The 12,113-nt window shown below is 42.9% G+C and overlaps 1 protein-coding gene across 2 annotated transcripts in view; it reads right to left on the bottom strand.

The window, feature by feature from the left end:
* Nucleotides 1–12,113, bottom strand: part of CRACR2A (calcium release activated channel regulator 2A) — a 118,732-nt gene that overhangs the window by 10,287 nt on the left and 96,332 nt on the right. For both annotated transcript variants that reach the window (XM_069763438.1, XM_069763437.1), the window contains exons 14-16: nucleotides 2,116–2,197; nucleotides 1,375–1,489; nucleotides 890–991 (exon numbers count right to left, since the gene is read on the bottom strand). In XM_069763438.1, the coding sequence (XP_069619539.1) occupies nucleotides 890–991; nucleotides 1,375–1,489; nucleotides 2,116–2,197 (299 nt within the window). The remainder of the gene's footprint in view (nucleotides 1–889; nucleotides 992–1,374; nucleotides 1,490–2,115; nucleotides 2,198–12,113) is intronic.

Raw genomic sequence — 12,113 nt, 5'->3', positions numbered from 1 at the left:
GCACCGCCCATGCAGTATATAACACAGCCCACGTAGTATATACCACAGCCACGTAGTATATACCACAACCACGTAGTATATAGCACAGCCACGTAGTATATAGCACAGCCCACGTAGTATATAGCACAGCCATGCAGTATATAGCACAGCCCACGCAGTATATAACACAGCCCACGTAGTATATAGCAATGTGGGCACATATCCCTGTTAAAAAAGAATTAACATAAAAAATAGCTATATACTCACCTTCCGGGGGCCCCCGGATTCAGCCCAGGCCTTTAGCGATGCTCCCTTCCCAGTAATGCCTTGCGGCAATAACACGTGATGATGTAGCGGTCTTGCGAGACCGCAACATCATATGGACTCATTGCCGCAATGTATTCTTGGGACCGGAGCGTCGCGAGGAGGGGGAAAGGCTGCCGTGGACACTGGAAGGTGAGAATATAACGATTTTTTTTCTTTATTATTATTTTTAATAAATAATAAATAGTAAAAAGTTGGTCACACTTACAGGGGTAATGGCAGCGTTAACGGACTGCTAACTCTATGTGGGCGCTGACTGGAGGGGAGTATGGAGGGGGCACTGACTGGAGGGGAGTAGGTAGGGGCAAATTAGTGGCCGGACTGTGCCTGTCGCTGATTGGTCGTGCCCAGCCGGCCGCGACCAATCAGTGACGCGGGATTTCCGTGACAGACAAACAGATGGAAGTGGACCTTAGACAATTATATATATATATAGATTAAAGGACATGTAGAAAAGGTTTGTCTGGATGAGACAACGCTATGGACGATGCATTGGTCAAATGATTGAAAATATGCATGAGATATCCCCAAAATGTAGTGAGCAAGACAGTGAGAGATGATAGAAATGTAATAGATCAGTTCTCACCTTAGCGAGATGATCCCCCAGACCACAGGGCACTTCTCTTTCTTTATCAATGTCTGTTTTATTGCCCAACATTAATATGGGGATGTTCTCACCGGCTCCTTCCTATAAAGATAAGATACATGCAGGTGAGATGTTCTACATGATGTTCTACAGCAGCTGAGGTGTATTGTGATGTTCTGCAGCAGCTGAGCTGTATTATGATGTTCTGCAGCAGCTGAAGTGTATTATGAGGTTCTGCAGCAGCTGAGGTGTGTATTATGATGTTTTGCAGAAGCTGAGGTGTATTATGATGTTCTGCAGCAGCTGAGGTGTATTATGATGTTCTGCAGCAGCTGAGGTGTATTATGAGGTTCTGCAGCAGCTGAGGTGTATTATGAAGTTCTGCAGCAGCTGAGGTGTATTATGATGTTCTGCAGCAGCTGAGGTGTATTATGAGGTTCTGCAGCAGCTGAGGCGTGCATTATTTAGCTCTCTTTGCGTCTTACCGCCACACTGGTGAGCCATTGTCGCACTGCTGTAAACGTGTCTTTGGAGGTGATGTCATACATTACAATGACACCGTCCGCTTTCCTGAAGAATTGTTTGGTGATACTGCGGTACCTGGCGTGGATACAGGAAAGGAAGAAATGCAATCGGGAAAGATCTAACCTTGTAGGTGACTGTATGATATTATACAAACATGCAGAAGTTGCAAAACTGCCTGAAACTAAAATTGCCTTTGTTTCCGATATCAGAAGTTTTGATTGGCGCGCGTCGGGCTGCTGGGACCCCTACTGATCCATAAAATGAAGGAGCAGTGCCTCTCGGGCTCAGGAATGTCCTCTGTCCTCAAGGACCTGCCCCAGAACACCTACTTTTGCTAGGAATTTAGATAAATAACAACCGATTTGTCCAGGGGCTTCCAAATCTGAAAATTTGTGAGAGTTCTGGAAAATTTGGGACAGTATGAGATCAATAGAAATGGATGAGGCCATATATCCAGGGTGAGTGCAGCATCCAAATAACTACAAGAATTTCATTTTGTGGTGAAATGATCAGACCTTAGAAGATCATTATACTTAAAATTTTAATTGGTTCCTAATCCTAGAGGCGTGGAATCCAGGAGAAGCCAATACGGGGCTGGATTCTGCAACCCACTAGGTCAAAAGGGAGATTCCTCCTTCCCCCGTGCTTGCTTAAAATGCGTTGGGTCACCCACAGTAGTATATTAGTGAATAACGAAGAACCTTTCTTGGCCGGCTGTGTCCCAGAGCTGTAGCGCCACCTGACAGTTTTCCACCGTTACCGTCTTTACGCTGTAATCGATACCTGGGTGATGAAAGGGAGAAAGATATTGTCAGGAACAGCCACCAAACTGTCAGGAAGATCACGGCAATATCCTACCATGGCCAATTTTTGGGACAATTACACGATTGACTGACGATTGATGGATGCGACAATGGTTACTATTGCTATTATGTAGGTGGTTGGGTGCTTTTTACAGTGAACTTATAGTATATACACATTCGATTCCAACACATGGATGTATATATACTTTGGCACTAACTAAAGAAAAAATTAGATGCCACCAAAAATTCGATAATTACAGGCCGACACCCGTTACTGGTAACGTTGAGCCTCACGGGGCTTCAGGGGTTTGGTTTAGAAAAGAAGCAACTACATTTTATATATTTAATCCAACAATTAGGCAGTGTTTATAAAAATATACAAAAGATGCAACAAAGGGCACAAGACAAAACAGCTTATACTTTTAGATCAAAAAATGAAAGGGATAAACAAAAGAAAGGTACTAGACCTGTTAACATAGGAATGGCGCTGAGCTTGTGAAGGGCAGAACTTGTTTAGAATATGGTACAGTGCTTACAACATGTTGTATCCATCCCAAGTCAGAACATGCTTTTACCAGGTAACCGCCATTTCCCCGATAAATGAAATGTGGGATCTGGTTCCAAAAATGATTATATCTTCTATCTTAAGGATATCCGTTCACCTGAAGGTCCCAGGCGGGAGATATTAATACCATGTTTCTTCTTATGATTTTAGTTTTCTATACATATGAGACATGGCATATACAACTTTATTCATCTGGCTGATATTAATTCTGGCTAATGCGCCAATTCAATGTAAGTGAATACGTTGTGTTCGGAACTGTGAAAATATGACTCCCATATCTATAGAATCTACACTTGTCACCAAAAAAACCAATATTCATTAAATAATCATATTTATGGAAGAAACTAAAGCTCAGCGTTCATAAGAGGATTCCACAGAAGCTTCAGGATTTGAAGAGGAACAATGGGCAAAAATCACACCTGAGCAATGCCTGTGACTAGTTTCTCCATACAGGAGGCGTTTTGAAGTGGTCATCGTCAACAAAGGCTTTTGTACAAAGTAATAAATACATTTCAGTAAGAGTGTTCAAAAACTATACTAGTGGCAGTAAATTAACCCGATATCAAATACGGGAGGCTTTATCTTACAGAGTCACTATTGTAAAAAATAATACAATATATGCCTCAAATACCCCTTTAAGGTTGGACGAGGTGCCAGTCTTGGGATTTCTTTTGTTGTTTTGTTCTTTGGGTTTTGAAACCCAAAACAAGTCATATCATTTACTGTTGTTTTTTCTTTAATCAAAAAGGCATCATGTGGTCAGATTTTAGAAAGGATACATGGAGCTTTCAACCACAACCCTCCATGCCCAGTGTAAGTCTTTTGGTCTGGTTGTTAAAGGAAATGTTTCATCGGAAAATTATCTATTGTGTACTACAAGTGCTTTATGTTAAACACATTTTTTTTATGTTTTTACTCCACTCACAAAAGCTGACTGTCACGTAGTGACTTGGGACTGAGGGTTCCTCCCCAATCCATCGAACTAGGGGCACCCTAGTCTATCCCTATCCCCTGGACTACTCCTGAAGGTGGAGATGCTGGGGTCTTGTGCCTTGCTGTTCTCCCATATTAACTCTTATCTGTTCCCTCCCCCCACCTAAGGAGGTGTGAGGCCGAAGTGTTTGGGATAACACTAACCAGACAAACAAGGGAAGATGGACAGAGTTAAATTAAAACTACAATCATATAAAATTCAATCACCAAACAACAGAGTAGAACACAGGGGAGGTATAGAAAGGTGAAACCAAATAGGAGAGGATGAAGATCTACACACAAACAAATTCTAAGCAAAAATCTCCTGAACAAGTCTCCAAACGTCTACTCCAAACATAAACTTCACCTCCAGCTCCTAACCAGACAGTAAGAAGTATCACTGGCATCTCTGAAGATGCCAGTGGCGAGCATATATAGCAGAGGGGAGTGGCCAACACTGAACAGCCGAGACAATCCAGGTTGGAGAGCTAAAGGAAATTAACTGAACTGATTAACCCTTGCATTAGCAGCAAGGAAAAAAACTGCACTGTTTAATAAGATAGTGAAGCAATTCTAATCAGTGCAGGAGTTTGTGAAGTCAGACACCGCAATCTTCTGTCCCCTATCTGTCACGGAATCCCCGTGACACTGACACTTCCTGTTCTGTAGCGATCCCTTCTTGTTCGTGGGTATTCTGTGATGGGAATAGGCCATGAGGTCAAGTCCACGTCCTAGTGTTGGATTTTGAAAACTCCATCAAATTATGTGCCAAAGGGTTATCACACAATCCTGGATCACCATCACCCAATTTATCCCTCTACATTTGTTTTATACTCACTAACAAACAAGTACACCAGCAAAAATAACAATAATAAAAAAGTTCAATTTTTTTTTTTAAATCTAATTTGTTTCTCTTTGAAACTAAGAACCAATTTAGTTCCATTTCAACTTTTTTGTTGTTGCTGTTTTTGTCACATTTTTGCTCTTTTGTTCTCCTCCGGCTGTCATTCCCACAATCCATAAACGTTCCATTTTTGCATATTTTAGCAGAAGTAAAATGTTATCAAGAGCACAATCTGTTTATATTAGCAATTTTCTTCCCTACAGTAGAAATAAGTCACTGAGATGTGGCAGGAGAACAGGTTGGATCTTCACCTTTGACCTGGTGGATTTGGCAAGAGAAAAACTGGAATACATAACGCTAATTTATGATGGAATTTTACTGCAGCAGGAGACGGAGCGCGGTGGATAAGGTATGCATGGCTGGACACTTTTAGTTTTTGGCAGCATAACCCGTTATATCACACATCGCGGTCTGGGCTCACTGCATTGATAGACCCCAGGGGACATATTCGACTTTATGTTTGAAGGAACGAAGCAGGAGAACCTGAATAGGTAATGGTGCATGAAAGGGGAAGTGTTTAAGCCGAAGTATAACCTTCCTAAGAGATTTACAGAGGATATCCGAAAAATTTGATACAACCAGCTATGTTTTATTTAGGAGGCTAATAAGACGAGGCTCCTGGGAACTACAACATCTGGTCCTAACATTAGGAAGGTGGCATAATTAGTCATAATCAATTAGCACACTGATTAGAAAGCATATAGTGGATCATTTAAGATACACCAAGTACTGGACGTGTGTGATATAACATATGTTTGGATAGCTTTTGGCCTCTATTGGATGCTACAAGAAATTGTGCAATTTGCTATTCTCTGCCTGTTGTCAAGTGTAATCTGTCTCTAGTAAGAGAGGCCCAAGAAAGATAACAAGAACTGGGGAAGATATTTGATTGTCAACAGGAAGTGGAGCAGATCTTTGTCTTTCCCCAGGAAGTGAGGTCAGGTCTTCAACTCTCTACAAGTGGGGGCAGGTCTTTGTCTCTACAGGAAGTGGGGTTGGGTTTTTCGTTACCCTATGAAGTGTAATGGGAATTTGACACTCTACAGGATGTTGGGGCAGGTCATTGTTTCTCTAAAGGAAGTGGGGAGGATAGTTGTCTTTCCACAAAAAGTGGGGGCAGGTCTTCGAAACTCTACAAGTGGGAACAGGTCTTTGTATTTACAGGGAGTGGGGAAGGTCTTTGTCTCTCAGGTCAATGTTTCTGCAGGAAGTGCAATGGGAATTTGACTCTTTACAGGAAAGTAGGGCACATCATCATTTCTCAATGGGAAGTTAGGAGGATATTTGTCTTACCACAAGAAGTGGGGGCACGTCTTCTACTCTCTACAAGTGAGGGCAGGTCTCTGTCTCTATGGGTAGTAGTGAAGGTCTTTGTCTCTCTACAGGAAATGGGGCTGGGTCATTGTTTCTACAGGAAGTGGAATGGGAATTTAACACTACAGGATGTGGGAGCTGGTCATCATTTCGCAACAGGAAGTGGGGAGGATCTTTGTCTTTCCACAAAAAGTGGTGTGTGTCTTAGAATCTCTACAAGTGAGGACTGTTCTTTGCTCTTACAGTAAATAGGGCAGGTCTTTGTGTCTCTACAGAAAATGGTCTTGGGTCTTTGCTTCTACAGGAATGGGAATTTGACACTTCACAGGAAGTGGAGGTGGTTCATTATTTCTGAGCAGGAATTAGGGCAGATCTTTGTCTTTCCAGAATAAGCGGGGGTTGGATCTTCAACTCTACAAGAGAGGGCAGGTCTTTGTTTCTCCATCAGAAGAGGAATGGGAATTCGACTCTCTACAGGAAGTGGAGGCGGGACATCATTTCTCAACAGGATGTGGGATGGGTGTTTGTCTCTCTACCGCAAGTGGAAGCAAGTCTTTGTCTCATAACAGATACAAAAACCGTGTGCACTACTGGAGAAGAATGGTGCTAGGTTAGGTTCCCACACCTTCATAGACTATAAAGAAAAAGAACCCAGCACTCAACTGATGCTTTAGTGCAATTTTAATCGTAGTAGTACCCAATAAACGTTTCGGTCCTTGAATGGACCTTCGTCAGTAACTACATGTGAAAACCAAAAACAAGTGTAAACAAAAATTACAGAAAATAAAGTTGCATACAAAATAAAGTATATACAAGGTATTTTGGAAAAGGACAATAGCATCGATACAAAACTCTGGTCAATCTATACATAGAGTATATGCTGGGGAGAAAATAACCCGAATATCTAGGCTGAATTATGTTCCACTCAGGATGAAATAAGGAGAGATACACCAGAAAGATGATAGTGGGAGAGGAGGTACATACCGTACTGTAGAATAATAGAATAGACCGTATGGTCATAGGGTACAAAAAAGCAGCGTCTGTAAGTGTAAGAAAGTCCCATAAAATTCCCATGGACCGGTAAGCACAGGGTGTCAGGGGATATAAGGTAAAACATACCTTATGTGTGAGTCAGATAGGAGCGGTACTGTGGGTGGATAATGAAAAAGAAATTACATGCCGAAAAAAAAAAAAAAAAAAAAAAAATTACAGCAAAAACCGGCCGATCAGAGAAACGCTCTAGTGCAGGGGATTTACCTGAGGAGACCGAGCTGGATGGTGGTGCTGTCAGACGCGGTGTCCACCGCTAGTCTGATCAGAAGTAAGTGCGGCCGCCATCTTATAAGAAAGGGGCGGGACAAGCCAGCTCCAACAGCCAATCAGCGGCTGGGTGGCAGACAGGAAGTGACGGCGCGCTGTGAGGACTACCTCAGTGTGCAGCTCAATGAGAGTTCCTGTGTATGGTAACCGGAAGTGACATCACGTTGTCATAGGGATAGGGCAATACAATGGAAAAAAAAAAAAAAAAAAAAAACACGAGCGCTGCGGAAAGCGCGGCAAGGAGAAAGTAGAAAAGGAATGAAAATACAGGCAACATAGGACAAGTGATATGGAGCTGAAGTGCCTATACGGAGATGATATGCTGGGTGAACAATCTCCATGGTGATAGGTGCTCCTATGGTCTATAGGTCTGATTAGTGATATGATCAGCTAGGTGAGGATAACCAGCTTGGTCCAGTGAGGTGTGCGGGTAGACCGAAGTGATCAGTACAGACGACTCTAGAGGTAAAAGAAAGGAAGAATTAGACAATGGTAAAAATTGCATCAATGACTTACAATGGTAAAAATAACAAAACCAGTAAGATAGAAGAAGTCCGTAATGACCTGTGGGAAAATAACATGATACCACATTGCAGGGCAAATCACCCGATAGTACCATACAGTCTCAGAGAAAAGAGGCTAAATCATAGTCTCTATTGAGTCCCAATGGGTGGAGGGTCTCCAATGTGTGGATCCAAAACGCTTCCCTCCGCTTTAGGCGAGCAACCCGATCACCACCCCGCCGGATGGGGGGGATATGTTCTATTACCTGGAACTGTAGCTGTGAGATATTATGACCCAAATTATGGAAGTGGAGGGGGATGGGTAACAACAGGTTCTTACAGCGGACCGTGGATTCTTACCCGTAATTATTTTTTGTTCCAGGATGACTTTTATCTACAAATCCGTGGTACCGCGATGGGCTCCAACGTAGCACCCCCGTATGCTAATTGCTACATGGCCGATTTTGAGGAGAGTCAGATATACCCTCACCCACTATTTCGTGACCACGTCCTTGTATGGAAACGTTACATCGACGACGTCTTTTGCATATGGGGGGGCTCGTTGGAAGCCCTCGCGTTCTTCTTCGATTGGCTGAACACGGCCTGGCCAGGTATCTCTTTCACCATGTCTTACAGTACTACACAGATCAATTTCCTAGACACCTTAGTCATTCTACAACCTGATGGCTCTTTCACTACCGACCTCTACACTAAAAGCACTGACCGTAACAGTTTGTTACATTTTACGAGTTTCCACCCTCCGGCCACAAAAAATTCAGTACGTAAGTCCCAATTTTATCGGGTCTCTAAGATTGTGTCTGACACAGAGCTTAGATCGATCCGCCTCCAGGAAATGGCTTCTAAGTTCACTCAACGGGGTTACCCGCCAGCGATACTGGAAAAAGCCGCTGCCCCCCCTACCCCACGACCCAATAGAGCCTCTAATCGGATCCCGTTTGTTCATTCATATCACCCGTTTGCGTACATTCTACATAGGTCAATACGCCGGAATTGGCACCTGCTGTCCAAGGGTTACCCCAACGTTACTGAGTTTCAGAACCCTTTTCTTCCCTGTTTCAAACGTCCACCCAACTTAAAGGACTCGTTGGTCAGGGCAGACTTGGGATCAGGTATTCCATCCCCCCGCCAACGGTTCTTACAGAGTCCACGTACCGGGACCTTCCCATGCCTGAACTGCTCTCAATGTCATAATGTCCTTAAAGGACCCCGCTTCCATCATCCTCGCTCTGGAAAGTCATTCCGAATCCCGGAGTATTTCACATGCGCTTCATCATGGGTTATATACTTAATCAAATGTCCCTGTGGACTTCTATACATAGGTGAAACAACGCAACCTATTCGCGATCGGATTTCCAAACATAAATCCACGGTCCGCTGTAAGAACCTGTTGTTACCCATCCCCCTCCACTTCCATAATTTGGGTCATAATATCTCACAGCTACAGTTCCAGGTAATAGAACATATCCCCCCCATCCGGCGGGGTGGTGATCGGGTTGCTCGCCTAAAGCGGAGGGAAGCGTTTTGGATCCACACATTGGAGACCCTCCACCCATTGGGACTCAATAGAGACTATGATTTAGCCTCTTTTCTCTGAGACTGTATGGTACTATCGGGTGATTTGCCCTGCAATGTGGTATCATGTTATTTTCCCACAGGTCATTACGGACTTCTTCTATCTTACTGGTTTTGTTATTTTTACCATTGTAAGTCATTGATGCAATTTTTACCATTGTCTAATTCTTCCTTTCTTTTACCTCTAGAGTCGTCTGTACTGATCACTTCGGTCTACTCGCACACCTCACTGGACCAAGCTGGTTATCCTCACCTAGCTGATCATATCACTAATCAGACCTATAGACCATAGGAGCACCTATCACCATGGAGATTGTTCACCCAGCATATCATCTCCGTATAGGCACTTCAGCTCCATATCACTTGTCCTATGTTGCCTGTATTTTCATTCCTTTTCTACTTTCTCCTTGCCGCGCTTTCCGCAGCGCTCGTGTTTTTTTTTTTTTTTTTTTTTTTTTTTTTCCATTGTATTGCCCTATCCCTATGACAACGTGATGTCACTTCCGGTTACCATACACAGGAACTCTCATTGAGCTGCACACTGAGGTAGTCCTCACAGCGCGCCGTCACTTCCTGTCTGCCACCCAGCCGCTGATTGGCTGTTGGAGCTGGCTTGTCCCGCCCCTTTCTTATAAGATGGCGGCCGCACTTACTTCTGATCAGACTAGCGGTGGACACCGCGTCTGACAGCACCACCATCCAGCTCGGTCTCCTCAGGTAAATCCCCTGCACTAGAGCGTTTCTCTGATCGGCCGGTTTTTGCTGTAATTTTTTTTTTATTTTTTTTTTTTTCGGCATGTAATTTCTTTTTCATTATCCACCCACAGTACCGCTCCTATCTGACTCACACATAAGGTATGTTTTACCTTATATCCCCTGACACCCTGTGCTTACCGGTCCATGGGAATTTTATGGGACTTTCTTACACTTACAGACGCTGCTTTTTTGTACCCTATGACCATACGGTCTATTCTATTATTCTACAGTACGGTATGTACCTCCTCTCCCACTATCATCTTTCTGGTGTATCTCTCCTTATTTCATCCTGAGTGGAACATAATTCAGCCTAGATATTCGGGTTATTTTCTCCCCAGCATATACTCTATGTATAGATTGACCAGAGTTTTGTATCGATGCTATTGTCCTTTTCCAAAATACCTTGTATATACTTTATTTTGTATGCAACTTTATTTTCTGTAATTTTTGTTTACACTTGTTTTTGGTTTTCACATGTAGTTACTGACGAAGGTCCATTCAAGGACCGAAACGTTTATTGGGTACTACTACGATTAAAATTGCACTAAAGCATCAGTTGAGTGCTGGGTTCTTTTTCTTTTTTGTCTCATAACAGACATAAAAGAAAGTTGGGCTTTCAGTCCAGGGCAGGCAACCCATTGGAAAATGGTATGTGCAATGCATACTGAGAAATGATGGAATGGAAGTTCCAGTTCCTATTGTGCTGGCAAAATATTTATGAAGTGAAACGACTCATTAGCAAAGTGTAGATGGCAAGTTTCAAACCTGGAGTATTGGGACAGTTCCTGCACATTTTAGACTTAATTTGTGAACCAAAAGCAGTTTTTACTTGTAGGGGTATGTGGACAGCATGACATACTACTGATTTGGGTAAAATTTACACTATGTAGAACCAAAATATTGTTGGGACACTTACTAGTTATGATGTCCATCTTCCTATAATTATAAGTATTTAATGGAATATTAATTTATTGGCATACTCAGGTGATAATATGGCTTTCCATTGCACCACGATACCCGATCAAACCCATTAGATAAGAGTGGTGTCGATTCTCTAAACTTTGGGCAGGGGTGTAGCCATAGTTGGTGCAGAAGTATCTGGGCACTGGAGCATAGAGGGGCCCAAGAGGTTCCCTTGGCTTGTATGTGCTACAAACAACCTGTATACAGAGGTGGTGCTGTTTTCAGAAGAACTTACCTTAAAGAGCACCTCACTTTCGATTGGTATTAATGCCCCTGTTCTCCTGAATCCGACGACACTTGTCTTTTGTTCCTTCGCCCCTCCGTTCCCGAGACATGGACTCCTCTTCTACTTTTATTAGCCAAGTGGGTATGATCTCAACTGTTTACTGAGGAGGCCTTCTTGTTGACCACACCCAGTTGACTAACATGACTAGATTAATATACGAAGTACAGAGGAGGCCATATCTCAGGAACGGAGAGGAGCAGGAAGAAAAGAAAAACATCGATGGATTCTGGAGAACAGCGGCATTTACACCAATTTTTTTTTAAATTACATACAATATATACGGCAAGTGAAAGATTCTTATTAAAGGGTTTCTCATCCTGGACAAAATGTTGAAGGAGACAGGGTGAGTATGGAGTTGTATCGCCAATGCTCTAAGGTCATCTAGTAGGGGTAGCTAGATAGTCAGGAAAAAAAGGAGACTTTTTTAAATACTGGACAACCCCTTTAAATGGAGACGAAAAAAAAGTTCTGTTGTGTAAAAGATGTGCAAGATGTGTTGAGATTAGCAGGAACCGTACACGAACACGACCTCTTGGTAAACCTGTCACTTGGAAGTCAGGAGCGATATTTATCCTGAAGACGCGCAGGAAGCGATGTTCCGCGTTTCGCTCCCCTGCTGTCATCTTTTTCCGATCATATTAAAACTGTGTTTGTTGTGCACTGTGCCATCCTTTTTATATCATTTCATGGCGCGTTTTAATATAAATAATGCTGACTTGA

Source organism: Ranitomeya imitator, chromosome 4 (assembly GCF_032444005.1).
Source record: "Ranitomeya imitator isolate aRanImi1 chromosome 4, aRanImi1.pri, whole genome shotgun sequence".
Classification (NCBI taxonomy): Eukaryota; Metazoa; Chordata; class Amphibia; order Anura; family Dendrobatidae; genus Ranitomeya; species Ranitomeya imitator.
The sequence above is the reverse complement of the archived record's forward strand: the minus strand, read 5'-3'. Positions and strand labels throughout refer to the sequence as shown.